General features: G+C 38.3%; 1 protein-coding gene across 2 annotated transcripts in view; it reads left to right on the plus strand.

Annotated features, from left to right (window-relative positions):
* The first annotated feature begins 4,493 nt into the window (after positions 1 to 4,493).
* Positions 4,494 to 18,171, plus strand: part of ZDHHC8 (zinc finger DHHC-type palmitoyltransferase 8) — a 187,151-nt gene continuing 173,473 nt past the window's right edge. For both annotated transcript variants that reach the window (XR_007769504.1, XM_050924096.1), the window contains exon 1: positions 4,494 to 4,801. Coding sequence is in view for 1 of the 2 variants with exons in the window: in XM_050924096.1 (XP_050780053.1) it covers positions 4,698 to 4,801 (104 nt within the window). In the remaining variant the exon portion in view is untranslated. The remainder of the gene's footprint in view (positions 4,802 to 18,171) is intronic.

Below are 18,171 nucleotides of genomic sequence, written 5' to 3' on the forward strand. Positions count from 1 at the left end.
CCAATTTAGGAACCGCTGAATCCTCTATATGGATTATGAAGCCCTGAATAAATAAATACATAGGAATAAGCAGGTGTGTGTGTATATATATATATACACATGCACCTTATTTTTTTTTAAATGCTTTCAGTGTACTTGTTTAAACTTGACCTTCAATTATTTTGAGGTCTGCACTAATGGGTGAGTTTCTGTAGAAGAAAATCGTATTCAGTAAGTCTTATGCTCTAGACTGTGTTTTGCATACCTTAAATAAGGTAGGTACATATTAGAAAATTGCTAATACTGAGCTTCATAAGGAGATTCACAAGATTGCATAAAACAAGCTATTTTAATATATTAAATACTGGATGCTTAATCATTACAACACAACCCAGACCTTTCCCAAAAAAACTTCTCATTATGCCATATTGATGAAAGCTGCTAGCTTATGTAAAGCAGACACTTGCCCTAGTGTCATCTGCAATTACAATTTTTTCTACATAGGGTGATGTATCGTGTATCCAACATAAATGTAATTAATTTTCTGAGTTTGGAACGTCACTGGGAAATTTTCAGAGCTCTACACTCAATGCTGATCAGATATGAGAGTTGCAGATTGAAACGACTACAATGCAGGTCTGTTGTGGGGTTTTTTGTTTTTTTTTGGAAGCAAACCGTTTAAATACGAATGCTATTTTCAAAGCAGCAATGTAATGGTCATGGTTTTTCCCCTGCCCCGAACTCTAATTTATGTTTAAATTTGCCTAATTTAGAACTTTTCAGCAGCCACCTAGAAGATGGACACTGCATTTTACTAGTAGTGGCTGTCTAGGTGGAAGTCTGGAGACTTCAAAGTACTTCTTTAGAAGATTAAGAAATACTCCTACACTGTTCACCACTTCCTTCTTTGTCAACACTCACTGGATTTTGTTGTTAAGTGAAAAAGACCTGAGTTATTTTAAAACTAGGTCTGTCAAGCGATTTAAAAAATCACAGATAATCATGTGATTAAAAATTGTGATTAATGGCAAAGTTAATAGAATACCATTTATTTAAATATTTTGGATGTTTTCTACATTTCTCCAGCTAAATTGATTTTAATTACAACACAATACAAAGTATACAGTGCTCACTTTATTTTTGATTACAAGTATTTGCACTGTAAAAAAAAAATAGTGTATTTCAAGTCAGCTAATTACTGTAGTGCAATCTCTTTATCATTAAAGTTGAACTTACAAATATAGAATGATGTACACAAAAAGCATTCAAAAATACAACTTAAAATTCTAGAACCTGCAAATCCACTCGGTCCTACTTGTTCTGCCAGTTGCTCAGACAAACAAGTTTGTTTACATTTAGAGGAGATTATGCTGCCTGCTTCTTTAGTGTCACCTGAAAGTGAGACCAGGTGTTCTCATGGCACTGTTGTAGTCGGTGTCACAAGATATTTATGTGCCATATGCGCTAAAGATTCATATGTCCCTTCATGCTTCAACCACCATTCCAAGGGACATGCGTCCATGCTGATGAGGGGTTCTGCTTGATAACAATCCAAAGCAGTTCATGTTCATTTTCAGATTCTATGACACATGTTCATTATCTGCGTCAGAGGCCACTAGCAGCTGGTTGATTTTCTTTTTTGGTGGTTCGGGTTCTTTAGTTTCTGCATTGGAGCATTGATCTTTTAAGACTCATGAAAGCATGCGCCACACCTCGTCCCTCTCAGATTTTGAAAGGCACTTCAGATTTTTAAACCTTGGGTCAAGGTTGCTAACTGTAGCTAACTTTAGAAATATCACATTGGTACCTTCTTTGCATTTTGTGAAATCTGCTGTGAAAGTGTTCTTAAAATGAACATGTGCTGAGTCATCATCTGAGACTACTATAACATGAAAACAGAGAAGGGTCATACAATTCTCCATGGAGTTCAGTCACAAATTTAATTAACACGTTTCAGTATTTTTTTTTTTTAACGAGCATCATCAGCATGGAAGCATGTCCTCTAGAATTGTGACTGAAAAATGAAAGGTCATATGAATGTTTAGCATAGCTGGCACATAAATTTCTTGCAATGTCAGCTATAAAAGTGTCATGCAAATACCTGTTCTCAGTTTTTGGTGACATTGTAAATAAGAGGCCTGTAAATGTAAACAAACTTGTTTGCCTTAGCAATTGGCTGAAGGAGAAGTATGACTGAGTGGACTTGTAGGGTCTGAAGTTTTATATTGTGGTGTTTTTGAGTGCAGTTATGTAACGTTATGTAAATCACTTTCACAACAAAGATTGTATCATGGTACTTGTATGAGGTAGACAAATTATTTTGTTTACAAATGTTTGTGAAAATGATCAAAAATAATATGCTTTGATTGCAATTGCAATAGCATACCATATATATTAAAATGTAGAGAAACTTCCAAAATATTTAACAGTGCGATTTAAAACTGATTAATTGCAAAAAAAATGAGTTAATCATGTGAATTAATTGCAGTTAATTGACAGCCCTAATTAAAAGAATAAAAAGATGTAAAATCAAATTGTTTTAAGAGGGTGCAGAAAGAAAGTTGCTAGCTGATATTCTGAGATTTCATAGTTGTACATGGTAGTTATAAATCAATTTCTCAAAGTAGAATTAGAGGACCTGGTTGCTAGTGCTGTATGCTGCCATGTAGCAGTCTTTGGTTTAATTTCTTGTCCTTGTTCTTATTCCTCAGACTCCCATGGGCTTTGAGTGCTGCATAGATACACAGCAAGCAAGTTGCTTTAAAGCTTCCCTCTATCCAATTGAAATGTGACACTGAGAGGTGTGCAGTCCCGTTTGCCTGTGTAGCTTCATCTCAATCTTATCTGATCAAATTGATCTAGTTCTGAAGGGGGAGGATGGTAAATTTTGAAATACTAGTGATAGATGGTATAGGTCTCACCAAAGGGAACCTCTGGGTCATTACACTTCCTCCACTCATCTCATGTCTCTAAAAAAGAGGGTTACAAATTTAGCCAAATGAAGGCTCCAGGAAAAGCTTATACTCAAGGAAGAGCTTCAGTTCAGGTGTGCCGGGAGGGCAGGTTAATTGACTGAATTACTTTAAGCTGCTGCACCTTATTTGTAACCAAGAGCAAGCTTTTTTTTTTTTTTTTTTGTTAAGCCTCTGGGAATCTGCTCTTGTACTTACTGGGAAATCAGGTATGTATTTGGCCTCTTACAATGAGCAATATTAATATTCACCTGACCAAAATTGGACATTTAGTTTCTAGCTGCTAATGTAGCTGTACTAGTGCTATCCTGTAATGTAGAGAAGGAAAGCTGTTGTTTGTTGTGGTGCAGTGTACTCCTGGTTGAAGCAAGGTACGCTCTAGCAGTATACATTATGGTCTATAGGAAGGGTATGCATTGGCAAAGCTATAACTTTAGCTGGCCACTGATGACTAGAATGGGGGGCAAATATCCCGTGTAAACAAGACTTTAGATTTTTGTTTTTTTCTGCTTATAAAAACCTAAATGGCCTTGCATCTAACACAGACCACCTCTCTCCCCATGTGATACTGGCTCCACTGTGACCAGTGAGGGTACTTGAGCTTGATCTCCTTTAATAGGAACCAGAAGGAGCTGCTCACAGCAACATTCTCTGTATAGAACCCTTTGGCAAACTTTCTGCTGTCACCTTAAATCACATATTGTTTGTGCCCCCTTACTGGCCTGGATGAAACTCCTTTAAACAACAGTGGAGCAAACAACACAATTCTGGGTTAATTAAGTCAGTAATGCAAAAAGTAATTAAACTTCCAGGACACTCAAACAACTAGCAGAACCTAGCAGTTGTTTGAATGCTGAAGACCAGGATTCCTGGTTTAATAGTCGCTCAAACTTGGGTCTGTGGTGCTGGTGTTCTTCCTTACAGGCCCTAATCCTGCAAACTGTTTGGCACAGAAGGACCCCTCTAGGCAGAGCCCTGCTGAGTTCAGAGGCTTGTCCATGAGCAGCAGCTCACAGTACCAAGGCAAAAGTATGTGATATGCAAGTCTGGATTGTGTTGTGCACTCTGATAACTGACTAACTTTTGAATGTCATGAAAAAGTCCCATAGAATTTAAACCAATAGGGTTCTCTAGAAATCGACCCTTCCCACATTGGTTCCAATAGCCTCTCCATCCCTATAGCAGGAATGTAGGTGTCTACTGAATTCTAAAGGAGGGGTTAAAAAAATTCTATAGAACAATTATCAATTCTATAGCACGTTAGTGAGAAGCGTGGTAGGAATTTGCGTATTTTTTTTCTAATCCGTAGCTAGATGCCTGCTTGCTTGTATTTGTCCATAGCACGTTTGTAGCTTGTCTGTAGCCTCTATTGTGCAGATCATAAAGCTTGTGCATTGTGCTGCCTCTATTTGCACTGCAGTTTTGAAGGTACGTGTTTGTATGCTAAGCGCTTGTGGTCCTGTATGACTTAATTCTGCGTGGAGCGGGTGCACGCAATGTCTCGGTGCAGTTCTACCTTAAGGGGCTCGTTGACATCAGCTGAGTGGGCTGGCCTGTGTGGGTGGGATTTCCTGTGCTGGAGGTCAGCTGTTCTCAATCCCTCTTTCTCACTCCCTTTCTCTCTGTCTCGTCCCTTCTTTCCCCCTCTCCCTGCCTCGCCGGGGTCCTCGCATCTTTCTCTCCCTCCCTCCCCTCCCTCCCCGGTGCCTCTTGGGTTGGAATACATAGTGATGTGTTAACTACAGGATGCCCAGCAGCACTGGAAAGAGGTTTAAACCTACTAAATACATCCCTGTCTCCACAGCAGCTGCCTTATTAGTGGGTTCGACTACTTTATTTTTTGTTTTCACGTAAGTAAAGCCGGGCTTGTCTCTGTGGAGGGTCTGGAATGGGGGACTGGCTGGGGCTGGGCTTCCACTGTCTGGCTTGCTGGGGGGAGAGGGTTCGTGGCTTGACAGCTTCTCGAGGCCCTGACGCTGCTGCTTCTGCTCTCCCCACGCCTTTTACTGTCCCTCCCCTGGCTTCAGTCTGCAGAGGTTGGTTCTATTTCCCAAGCATAAAAATGTGTCTGACTGTTAGGGGTTTATTTGCCATGAAATGGTGGCGCTCTGAGACTCTGGCAGCCGCTGCCTGTGCACACCAAAGGCACCAATTAACTACCATCCTCTCCCCCTTATATGCAAATAGAGTCAATTTGTGTGTGTGTGAGAGAGAGAAATATATCTGCAGAGGTAAAATGCTCTTGTGCCATTAGAAATTAAATCTGGCCAAAGTCGGAGGGGGGGAGTGAGAAGTGGCCTTTTTGTATTGAAAAGCTCATGGCTTTCTGGATTTTTGTTTTTGTTGGTTGGTTGGTTTTCTTTATCAGCATCTCAGAAGAATCCCGCCCCCTCCTCAGTAATTGATGTATCTTTTTACATAACTATCTCTGAAGCTTCAGAATCTGATATACAGGCTTAGGTTTTGGTTTGTGTTGTTTCTGTCCCCTCTCCCCCCCCGCAAATCTTTCTTTTGCTCATTTCTTCTCCCCTCCTCCCATTAGATGCAAAATTATGCTCTGGCTCTGAAGACACTGGCTTTCAGCTCTCCAGTAGTCATATTAATATGTGAGTCGTGTCCTGCTTTAGCTCTCTTCCCTTCTCTTTGTTAAATTGATTTAGAGAGTATTAACCCTATTTTTGCTTGAAATACTGGAGTTTGCTTGCAAAGGTATTGTTGATATCTATATTTTTTTTGTATAGAAGAGGTGTCAGAATAACTTAATTCAAGTGTTTATGTTCCAAACTGTCTTCATGGGTGGGTTTGTAGTTGATTGAAATGTGCTTCGATGCATATTCCCGGTTTTTTCTATAAATGAAAAGCTTCTTCTTACATGGATATGAAGTAGAAGATTCATACTTCATTGCTTTATTTTGAAACTTTGTATGTATGATGTTTTATCATGGTTGAATTTTAAATTGATCCCAGGAAAACTCAGCACTGCAAGATTGCTGTTTAATGTTAGGAGTATACGCTTGTGTCTGCTATTTGGATTGGCTGTGATACGATTTTCAATACTGTACTGTACCAGCAGTTGAGGGTGTTCATTAGCCTTTGAGTAATATTAATTTAGAATTTCAGAATAAGATACAATATAACCAACATTTGTATTCTAGAAGGAGCTTTTGATGCTAGCACAAATGCCCTCTACCATAGCTTGCTTTCTTTTTATTAGTGCTTGCAGTTAGAAGAAATTGCCAGCTTTAATACTGTCCTTCCTTGTGACTGGCACTCTAAGAATTGCTGCTAGCTTTACAGGCCTGCCATTCATCATTTGAGTATCTAATTATAGTTGATTGTACACAGACTGACATGAGACAAAGGTTGTTTTATGTGTTAGATTGGGTTCAGATATTTCAGACGGACGTGTGGCTTTTAAGAAGTCTTCATAGTTCCATGCCCTTGAACCGTACATACTAATAATCTCTGTGATGTTCAGTTCTAATTATTGAGCGTTTGGGGGAAGAAAGCTTACAGTGACTTTTGTGCAAAGTATGCTTGCAACTTAAACGATCTCTCGGTACTACCATAATGTTTCACAATATCATAAGCAACAGATGTGTATAGAAAGGGATATGACCACTGCTTTGGAAGTATGAGTATTTATTTATTGGGTTGAATAAGAGACTTGGAACATAGTGCTACGAACAGTCGATGACTAAGTCTTCCTCAATCAAGCTTACTATACTGTATTTAATATATACAGTCTCGTAGCATCTAGTTGTGCTAAGAGGGAAATATCCTTATTTTTCCATTATAAGAGACTGAGTTGTTTTTAAAGTCACCTTTACTCTATTATATACATCTGCCTGGTTATTTCTACTATTATTGAACAAGTCCATTCAGATAAATGATTTTTAGGCCCTCACCGTACTGCAGTTTGAACCAAGCCAGCAACAACTTAAAAAAAAAATACAACCACATAATTGTTACAGTTGCTAGAAGGCTTCCAATGCACTTTCCTTTTTCTGAGCATAGTTCTAGTCCCAGAACACCCTTGCCTGCTGTTCTTAATTCAAGACTTCATGGAGTAGCAAGTAGGTGTGACTGGACAGGGCCTTAGATTTGTCACTTGTCAAACCAGCATGTGCACAAACAATTTCAGTTAAATAATTGGTTTTCTATCTTCCACTAGCTTTTCAATAAATATTTTTCTTGGAATACAAACAAGTTTTTTGACTTGCATTGGATAAGTGAAGGTAGAGTCCATGTTTGGCTTCTCCAACAACTCTCTCTCTTCACCTTTAGTAGCTTATTCTATAGTTTTTGGCAGTATCTCTGCAAGGCTGGGACTGTGAACCATATCTTCTTTTCCATTGATTTTAGTGGAGCTCTGATTTACACCAGCTGAGAAACTGGTCCTAAATGGCTAAACCTTAGCAGGATTGAATTGGATTTATGACAATCATAACATGAATGTGTGTGTCAGCTGGAAGGGTCCAGTTTTCGGATTTATCAACACTTCATTATTTCCTTATTTAAAACTTTCAGTTCTTAAGGCAGATATTCCTGTGACATGAACTTCGGTGCCCTGGCAAGACCGACTAATTGATTGAGGTCAGAAAGCAAATGTTCTTGTGTATTACACCAAGTTAACATATAAATCTGTAGTAAATGGATTTTCTTTTGTAGAGAAGCAACGTTTGTGTTGTAAATGTCTCTTCTAGTTTTTGTAAAGTCTATCCATGAGGAAGTTTGTGTGGAAGGTTGGTTTTTCATGAGTATCCAGTTTTGAAATCTTTCCCTGTTTGCTGTATAGGATGTTGATCAGGTGGTTTCGCAGTTTCTTTGAGTGTGTGTGGCACAATCTCTCAGCATAGTCTGTGTGATATGTAGATTGTAATGGATTTTTTACTTTTAGTCCTTTTGGTATGATGTCCATCTGTTTGCATTTGGAAAATGTAGGACACTCTAATCAGGATCTTAATCTTCCTTATGTTGGGAATCTAATAATTAAGATAATCTGACATTGGTTAAACATGAGAATACTTTACCTAGCCATCTATCACTTCCAAGCCACTTACTGAACTACTATACAGAGAATACTGGAAACACTTGAGAGTAACTTTACTCTTATGAAAAGTGCTGAGAATGTGAATGAGACCACTCAAGTATCTAAGTGCTTGCAAGTTTAAGCCTTACATCGTTAGTAAATGTCGTCTTCCACATGAAGAGCTCTTTACATTTAAAAAATGAAAGCCAGTCTAAGCTTTTTACTAATCGAATTTTTATTTTTAGCTTTTCTGAAAACTTGGCGAAATCAGAGATTGGTAGCAATTAAAGATCATTTAAAATACACACTACATAGACATTGGCATTAGCGTTATTCCATGGTGCTGTTCATCAATTGTGCTCTTATGCTTTAATTCAGGCAAATTCCATTATGGATTTTTGTCACTACTACTTTTTCACCAAGACATGTAGGAATGTGTGTGTGTCTGTCCCCTTTGGCTCTTTTGGGAAGAATTAAATTTGTTAGTAATCAAGGAATTTGAATATTGCACTTTTGTGCCCTTAATTCTTCAAAATATAGTACTTCAGTAATAAATAGGAGCATTCCAAAAGATCTAATTCAGTCCCATAAAAGACTGGTACAATGTAACAGTTATTCCAAAATATTAGCATTCAGAGTTACTTAATACATCTTTTTCATCCATTAAAGTAATTGCAGCAGGGAAGAATTAAGGGAAAATTGTTTCTATGTTTAGAATTCCAAAAATCTAGAGTGACCATTTACTTTGTAGCAGAAATTCTGTTACCTCTTTCTTCAACATGCTTTCTTCAAATTGCTGTCATTTTTGGCAACAGAATACAATATTTTTCTTAACTTATCTTTCATGAAGGATGGGGGTTTTATGCCTCTGACCACAGACTATCACGATGTAAACATGGAGATGTTCATCCAAAGATCCAGACTTCTGCCATGAACTCACCTCTTTATGTATTTTAAATTGCACAATTGCACTTATACAATTAAGGGTTTGTACTTTACCAAAGTGTATGTGCTGTAAATGCACAACTGTATACAGTGAAATGTGATTCTGTAGTGAACAGAATGGTTATCTTCCTCTTTTTCCAATCTTATTTTTGCCACTTGTTGCAGTTTTTAGTACTGAATGATTTGAACTTGTGGATATTTAGTCTGGTAGCTGTGATAATCAGAATTGCAGGTAGCACAATATGCTAGGAGTGCAGGGTCTTAAACAAAATAAGGTGGCGATACACGTAAGTGCAAAGAAGTTAGGAAAAGCTTTGAGTTCTCACACTGAATAGTAAACATCAGAAATTTCTGGTGGTGCCACTTACTGAAATGGAGTGAGGAGTCATTGTGGCACCTTGTTTAATCCTGGTTCTAGGAACATTCTGTGACTCAAACACCTTTTTTAAATCATGGCAGGAATGTGAACCTTAATAGAAAGACGTTGCAGAAATGGTGGCACTGAGATCATGGGAGGCAGCAAAAAGTCCCTTCTGCAATAAAACTTGTATATTGGAGTTTAAACAAAGTTAATAAAATGGGAGAACTTTTAGTAAAGAGAATTCAAAAAGTGGAAACTCATTCAATAAATGTCAAAGATAAGACTTCAGCTTGGATTTTATTGAGAGGAAATAAATGGAATGTACTCATAGGTGTATGCAGCAGACATTTTGGGGCTGCAATCTGTGGCTCGGACTTTTTTTTTTCTTTTTACAAGACCATCCCAGAGAAAACAGAGTTAGACAAATGGGGAGGCAAGGAGAGAGAAATTGAAGATTGGGTCACAGTAGGAGTGAAAAGAAAATAGTGACCATCTGAGTTAGAGATGGAGGGGAAACACTGTTAAAATGTGGAGTTCACTACCTCTAAAATCTGCTTAGGGTGGTTAAACAAACTAGTGGCTTAATGTTCTCAGTGAAAAGTCCTCTTGTGAAATTCACTTCTCCCACTGGTCTGAGAGTCTGTCTGGTCAAAAACCTAGTAATTGCTTTTTGCAGAAAACTTCAATTGTTTTCTAAAAATGTATTGTGAAAAATTGATTTGGTTTTCCTCCCTCTCCCACTGGCAAAATGAGAAGAAGGGGAAAATACAATTTTGAACAAGTCTTTCATAAATTTTCATTTGACTGAAAAAATGATTTAAGATGTTTTGAAATAAAAAATTTCACTCAGCTCTGACAATTTCTAGAGGATGGTGGAGGATGTAAATACTGGCTTAGTGTGTAGTTGTCTCCCTCTAGTGGATTGGCCTCTGCCTAACAGCTTGTTAGCTGCAGCTAAAAGGAGTTCTTGGGTATTAGCTCTCCTTTAGCTCACTTGGTAGCAGCCTGTGGTTTTGGTGCTGAAAGTTCCAGATTTACTGCAGCATGGGTGGAAGTTCTTTATCCAAGCTTTTTGTGTCATCTTTCTTCTTTGTTGGAAAAGATGATAGCTGTTTGAGACACACAAGCCACATTTTACAAACCTAAAAATAAAAAATGGTTGTCCCCTGCTACCGCTGTACCCCCAAGAGGACATCTGATGTTGGTTATATGATGCTTGATGAACTCCTTTCCTGCCTCACACCACAAAATTTCTTTCCAAAAAACCCCCCCAAGATCCTGGCACCCTGTGCTAACAACCTCAGAACTGTTTTGCCTGTCTGCACTGGATTGTGAACTCCTTGAGACCAAGAGTATGTGTCCTCTAAATGTACATGGGGTGCCTCCCACCTGGTTAGCACTCCATGAATAGTCATACAAACACTTCTGCAATACAGTGATTGAAAAATGGAGGGACGCTGTTTTGATGGGAATAGACAAGGGGAGTTAACAGGCCCACTTCTAAATGTGTTTTTTTTGTTTGTTTTTGTTTTTCACCACCCTTGAAGAATTGCTGTTCTATGAGCAAGTTAGCTATTAGCTTTAACTTCAAAATTGCAACCGCCTCACCCAAACAAAGCTCATCAGTCATTAATCTTGAGCAGACTGTTTTCTGCATCTTCTGAAGAAAGCATCAAGGGTGCTGACTGGAATAAAGTTAGCTAAATGTTTAAAATGCTTAGTTTACTGGCTTGAGAGCTGACTTCTAGCATTCACATTCAGGCCATATCTATACTAGGAAAACCTGTGTTAGCAGTGTTTAACACGAGTTAGCTAACATGTTCGTCTGAGTGTAGACAAGGTAGTTGTAATTGTAACATGCTAGCTGCTCAAGGGGGAGTTAAGAGTTTACCTTGATCAGTTAACACACATTAACTACAATTTGCCTTATTGACACTAAGATGCTGACATCTTAAAACACCTTTTCCTAGTGAAGATAAGGCCTCCTTGTAGAGCAGTATGGAGGTTTAGTTGTTAGATCTGATCTTTGAACCATGTCAACCACTACAAAAAGTGTTCTTACATTGAGACAGTTATCTTGTCTCCATTAAGATTTTATATGAAGACCTCTCAACTAATGTAGTAGATGCAGATGCTGGTTAGGGGGCATAGGGTTAATCTCTAGTTTTTTACCTCAATACAGCTATCTGTTCTGTGTTTCCAGTGAAATTTTAAGTTGTGATCACTAGATGAAAAACTCACACCCTCTTTTTGCAGTGAAGACTGTCTCCTATCTCCTTCCAAATAAATTTTCTGGCACCTTTGTCACTTCAAAATCAGTAAACAGATACTAAATAATGATGGTTTCCTATCCTCTGTCCTCCATTGTTTACTTTTTAAACCAAGAGGTTTGGTAACAGGAATGTCCTCGCATTCCTTTCTTGTCTGAATATGGTTAATTTCCAGAAGCTAGCTTCTGCCACACCCAGTTAGCTTTATTTGTGTAATGTCATTGTCCTATTTATAAGATCATTAATCTTTCCAAAGAGTATAAAATTCTCTAGCAAGAGTTTCCAATATTTCTTCCCATTTTTTTTAATTTACAACATTGACTTAAAATTCTGACTCCAAGCCCAAATATTTGTTTCTGAAAAAGCCACACACTCCTGCCCATTGAAGCTGTGCCAGACAAATCCCTAATATAGATGCAGCTTGCTGTGCTGTGGAGTGAGTGCACCAAGGTGTCTTGGCATCTCTCACTTTGCAGTGTGCACAGCAGAAAACAGCAGGAATAGGGGACTCACCAGCTGCCTTGCTGACCCCACAGCCAGGAGGAGAGTCATGCTAACACTGGTTTGGGGGGAAAGGCTCGGATCAGAAAACAACTAGATCCTCTCAGGTTGGATGGGCTTGGATGTGATCTGGGCCTAAAAATTAGGCCTAAGTTGCCTTTTCTCCAGCGCTAAAAACATGCATCTCTACCACTTGAGCTAAAGAGTCCAATTCTCCAGCTGTGGGGGTAAGGGCATAAGACTCCTCCTCTGCAGATCAGGTACAGAGGGAGGGCCCAGTAACATTCACCTGAGTTACTCCGATCCTGCAGGCATGGAGAGTGAGATTTCAAATTCAGTTGACATCAAAGTGCATTTGTAAAAGTGTTCTACATAGTTGAAAACAAGATGAAAACAGTCTCATACCTGTAGAATGGATTTATCTGCACCACAAGTTGCACTAGTTTAACAAAAGGTGCGATATACAAAATTTAAACGGGTGCAAACTACTGTGTGGACACTTGTATTGGGTTAAAACTGGCCATAGCAGTACAGCTTGCAACTGTGAATTTAGCGATGCAAGCTAAACTATTATAAACCTGGCTTAAATTAATTTAAGAGTATCCACAGCTAAAGCTGCACCAGGTTAACTAAACTGGTGTAAAATAACACCTTTCCGTTAAAATGGTGCAACTTCCTGTGTAGATAAGCACTGTATTTAAAAAAAAAAAAAAAAAAAAAAAAAAAAGAAGACCCAAAAGGATTCTTGCTTAATATGAAGTTGAACTTGAAACTAACTCTCCGGCATAATTGCTAAAAGTTCTAGCCTGAGGTGATACTGAGTCATGTGCATCTGCAAATGTATTGTAAGAGCTTTTAATCTCTTATATTCTGAAAGCCTCTTTGGTGGCAGGTTTGTTTTTCTTTTCTTTTTCGTGAGAGAGAGAGGGAGAGAGAAATGGAATGACTCTGGAAAAGGTAAGGTCTTTCAGATGGAAATAATCAAGGTGTAAATTTTAAGGCGTGCCAGTGTCTCTGACATATGTTTGTTTATATCAACCCAAAGAAGTGCCCTTTTTAAAAAGGCAAAATAGTGGCAGTTTTATTGTGGGTTTATAGGTTCTATAAGATGACACTAGCCAGCACTTAGCCTGGATTTGTGTCTCACATGACATCTCAGTGGTAAAATCCATTTACCTAGAGTGTGAAAGGTGATTTTATAATGGACTATAACATGGTTTTATTATAGCCAGTTCCCATGGATTCTATGGCTCTTACTCATGTGCAGTCCAACCGATCTAGCATGCTTGGTTTTCTTTTTTAGGAGCAGAAATCCATTCACGTGCAATAATGAACAATGTCTATGATCAGTGTTTATATGCTCTTGTGGACTAAGAGGGAAATGGACAAAACATTAGAGCCTCTAAAGGTAAAAGTTTTATCCACAGTTGAAGTCAGTATGCAGCACAGACGTTTAAATTCCTCATTGACAGTAACAAATAGCTAACACTTAACATGGTACTTTTCAGCCATAAACTGTGTAATCAATATTATCCCCATTTTATAGGTAGAGAGTTTGAGACACAACAGTGATTTTTCCAGTGTGTCACAGTAGAGGCTTGTCCACACAAGGGAAAAATTCAGAATAGCTAATATGGAATAGCTATTAAGCTAAACTGCAAAAAGGCTCTTAGTATGGAATAAGAGACTATCAGAAGTTGATGTGGAATAGCTATTATGCTTTAAATATACATCCTAGCTTTTTCACACCAACTTGCCTGTAAATTTTCTGTGAAGACATGGGAACACTCAAGAACACTGATCCAAATTCACTTTTAAACTATATAAACCTCATCAAACCCCTGTTTGGATGCTCCTATTCAGAATTAAAGTGACCTTTGGAAATGTATTGAGCTAAACTGAATTAAGGCTACTTTAATTCTGAATAAATGTCCACATTACATTTACACCTTTAGTTAATTCATTATTTTTTCTTAGTACACAAACCCTTTAAGAAGCAGAGTCAGTCTTCCTATTTATGCAGATTAGGTCTTCCATCATTTGTAGAACCTAGTTACTTGACAAGACTATTGCCTATGTGCCCTCTTATTTTAAGTGGTGTTTTTCTCTTCTCTACCACCAAGAGATGCATGTGGACTGAGAAGAGACTATATTAATCTCCTTTCAGTAGCTATTTTTAATGCAATCCTCACTGTGGTATTGGAATGCTAATCTAGTTTGAAAAGTCAAAATAGCTAATCTTATGAAAGTTATCCCTACATGTTGACTGCGACTGTGGCTGACCAACAAGTGCAATTTATTCCAGTAGCAAGTTCCTTTAATTTTCCTAATGAACAGAGATTAGGAATCTTGAGGCATACAGAAAGAGAGAGAGTAAAACACAGTGCTGTCTGAATTAGATGAGTGTAAGCCTCTAGTGTCTGTACTTGGTTATACCAAAGACATTTTTTGGCTTAGGGTCTTTTTATGGAATATTAGTTGAATTACAGTCCGTGTTTGAAAACTATGCTGGGCATGCTCTTTGAACATTTTCATAGAGATTGTTTCTATTTATAAACAGCCTGGGAACAAGCTCCTTTGGTCTCTGGATAATGTAAACTACAAGGGTTGCTCATTCAAAACAAAACAATTCTTAAAAATTGTAACTAATTCAGAATTGCAAGGTCCCAACTGCCTTAAGGTTTGTCTACATGGGACAGTTGCTAGTTTTACGGTTATGTCCTCATGTAAACATTGAGTAGCTTTTCAGTGTAGCTTATACCCTTTTCCCAAGTGACTTGATGAAAAAAGTGTCCATGTAATGCTGTGCCTGTCCTATATATCTGTTTGAATTCACATATTGGATTATGCTGAACACTTTCTCATGTAAAAACAAAAAGGCCTTAAAGTTGAATGGTAGCATTACATTGCTGCAAGAATTTTGGAGCTGAACATGGGGAGTGAAGTAGTAGTGATGCAGCAAAACTTTAGTGTCACTGCTCCGGTGTCTGTTTTTATATTTTTCCCCCCATCAAGCAATGACAGGTGAAATTGATCTAAGGCTAGACAAGTGGAGTTATTACACTCTCAATAGGTATCTTAAATTACACTGAGAAAAAACCCATTTGGTGAATTTAGTCGCCAGAGAATATATAATTATGAATAAAGATACATTGACATTTTATCCACCTCTGCCAAAAAAAACTTACAATCCATATGGTGGTAAAGCACGTAATAGTTTGACAGAGTACAGATAGCCTGCTTCCAATTAAAAGGAAACCCACTTAGCAATGGGAAAGACATTTTTGCGAACGTCTGACTTGGTGATAATAATCAACTCGGATGACTAGACAACAGCATCATGCATGTTACATAAATCTTCAGTTTGCAATATATATGTCCAGATGGAATATTTCATTAGCCCCAGATTGCTCTCCTACTACTGCAAGTAAAATATGCCTAAACTAAGGTAACAATTATTGTTTACAGGGTCGTAAACTACTTATTTATAGCTGGATGTTAATGTACACAGCTAGTGTAGATATCACTGGGAATGCTACCCTTTATCTCATCATGTGTACTGGCTGCAGAAATCAAATAAAACTTGTATTAACTCAATTTAGGAATTATCTCAGTTACTTTCAATCATAGCTAAATAGTAAATACTTATTTATTTATTTTGTTAATAGATTCCAAATGTGAAATCATTATTAACTATTTGAGATTTACTCTTATGTTCTGAGGCTTCTCAATGGCCTGGATCATACTGGAAATAGTGGGAGAGTCTCTCAGGAGTTCTAAGGCTAAATCCTTGTACATTAGTGTGAGAACAGCTGCTTTATACAGAAACTTCTTATTAATTATTTTACCATACCTGTTAGTGTCTACACTAAAATGTCACTTCAGCCAATGTAAGTTGCCCACTACACCGACTTAGTAACTTCACTTCCATGAGAGATGTAGTGCTTAAGTCATTGTAGTTAGTTCAAAGCAGTGTCTGTGTATACACTGCATTGCTTACATCACCTGTTGCTGTCTGGGCCGTAGTGTGAGATAGAGGGGAGAGGGTGTGAAGGAGAGCCCTGGCAGCAGGGCTCCATCTGTCAGTGACCTAAAATGCCAGTTAAATCAGTGTAAGTGCTCTTGGTTGGGATGCGCACCACTGCCAGAAGGAACGTAGTGTGGACATTAAAAATTAAATTAATCACTGTGGTGGCTGTATGTCAACTTAATTTTTCAGTGTAGACATGCCCTTCGTCCAATAGTGTTTTTTTTCAAACACTTCCCAGTAAAAATAACCTTGCTTTGTCTTAGTACTTAACATTTCAATGCTAAGGATTAATTCCCTTATCATGCACTTCACTAGACAAGCCTCTTCCACACATGCCAAACAATCTGAATTGCAATTCACAAGGTGGTGCGCACTTGATTATTTTCAAAGTAGGAGCATCTTCCTCCATTTGGAAATGGCTTTAAATTTAACTGCTCCTTTCTATGTAGTAGGAGTTAACTGCATTTTGCTACAGAATTATCAAGACTTGACTATTTAGGGAAAAGTTACTGATACCTTGTGAAATAACAATACTTTAAGCGGCTTCAGTCTGTTTTGGTCACACATTTGTTTATGTTCAGGATTGTTTCAAATATGTTATTGAGGCAGTTTGCTGTTCAGGCAAATGAGAAAAGCCTGTCTCCTGGTTTAGATCTGTAGATAATCTATGCAAGAAAGCCATTGTGAATTAAGAGGCTACATACCATGAAACAGTCCCTGGCCATATGTATAGTGAGAACAAAAGTAGAGTTGGATTATTCTCGTTTTGGTTGTTTAAGGCTCTGATTTCACTTTGGGGAGACCGTTTGATATAGTATATGCAATCCAACTCTAGAACATCCGGTTCCAACATTTTCCTACAGATCAGGATGTAAGTTTAGTGTGCTGAGCTTGTCTGCTGCTACAAGCTCTAGATATTGTACACACCAAATCTGCTGCAATGAGTCACCTGCTGTTGCAGATGAGAGTAAACTACTACTTATTTATTTTTACTGTTATCTCGTTGCTGATAAACCCTTGCAAAATAACTTGAGACAAGTGCTTTTTTAACAGACTAGTGAAAGATTAAGGATCAGGGTTGGTCTTGGTCTCTCTCTCTCTCTCTCTTTTTCTCCCCCTCTCCCTCCCCCTGTCCAATCCACTCAGGCAACCTGGAAAAAGTCAGCAAGGATGCTGCTGTTCTGAAGTATGAGAGCAGAATGGTGCTGCCTGTATGCTCAGTAGTGAGCAGAGCCACCTCTTGCAAAGATTACTGTTGCCAGCTTCTTGACACTTTATTGCAAATCCCATGAGATTTAATGATTTTTTTTTCCTCTTAAAGCCCCAGCTCCTGGAGATAGCAGAGATTCTCACATAAATGACTTTCATTGAAGAGTTGAACACCCTTACGATTGGAGAGGCAAGTTCAGAAGTCTGACCTGAGTGTAATTTACAGGGTTAAAACCCAGAAGCCAAGAATCTAAAGCTTATTTTTAATCTTGTATTTTGGTGTTTTTAAAAACAAACAAAAGAACCCACCTGGGTATGGTAATACTGATGTTGTCAGGCCTTCTTTCCATGGGGAACAGGAGAAGAATCTGCCATCTCAGTGTCTTATCTGACCCCATTTGGTTCACTGTCTCTACGTATTCAGCCTGCAGGGAAGCAGTGGCCTTATTTGTGTGTGAAAAGTGGGATTTGAACCCATGGCTCCATACGGACACCAGACTGCTCAGTAGAGGGGAAGACAAAGCCTGGAGTCTGGTGCCTTACACCACTTGGATATTGTATACCTTGTAGGGGATTCCGTATGCAACCTTTTCTGCACCACGCAGGCAGTGAACAATTCGACGGAGCCAGTTAGAATGTACTCAATTTGCATATGCATCTCAATTGGCTAATATACTACACTTTAGTATTACTGGTCTCTGAGGAGCTAAATAATAAGACAACAGAATATGATATTTTGATAAAATGTTGAGGCAACTCTGTGCACTGCTGACAACAAACTAGGATTGACCACTGAGACCCACCACTACTGGATCATCATAGATCTGGGAGTGTTCGTGCTAGTGTAAAACATTAATTTTTAAGAGAAAAAC

This window comes from Gopherus flavomarginatus, chromosome 15 (assembly GCF_025201925.1).
Source record: "Gopherus flavomarginatus isolate rGopFla2 chromosome 15, rGopFla2.mat.asm, whole genome shotgun sequence".
Classification (NCBI taxonomy): Eukaryota; Metazoa; Chordata; order Testudines; family Testudinidae; genus Gopherus; species Gopherus flavomarginatus.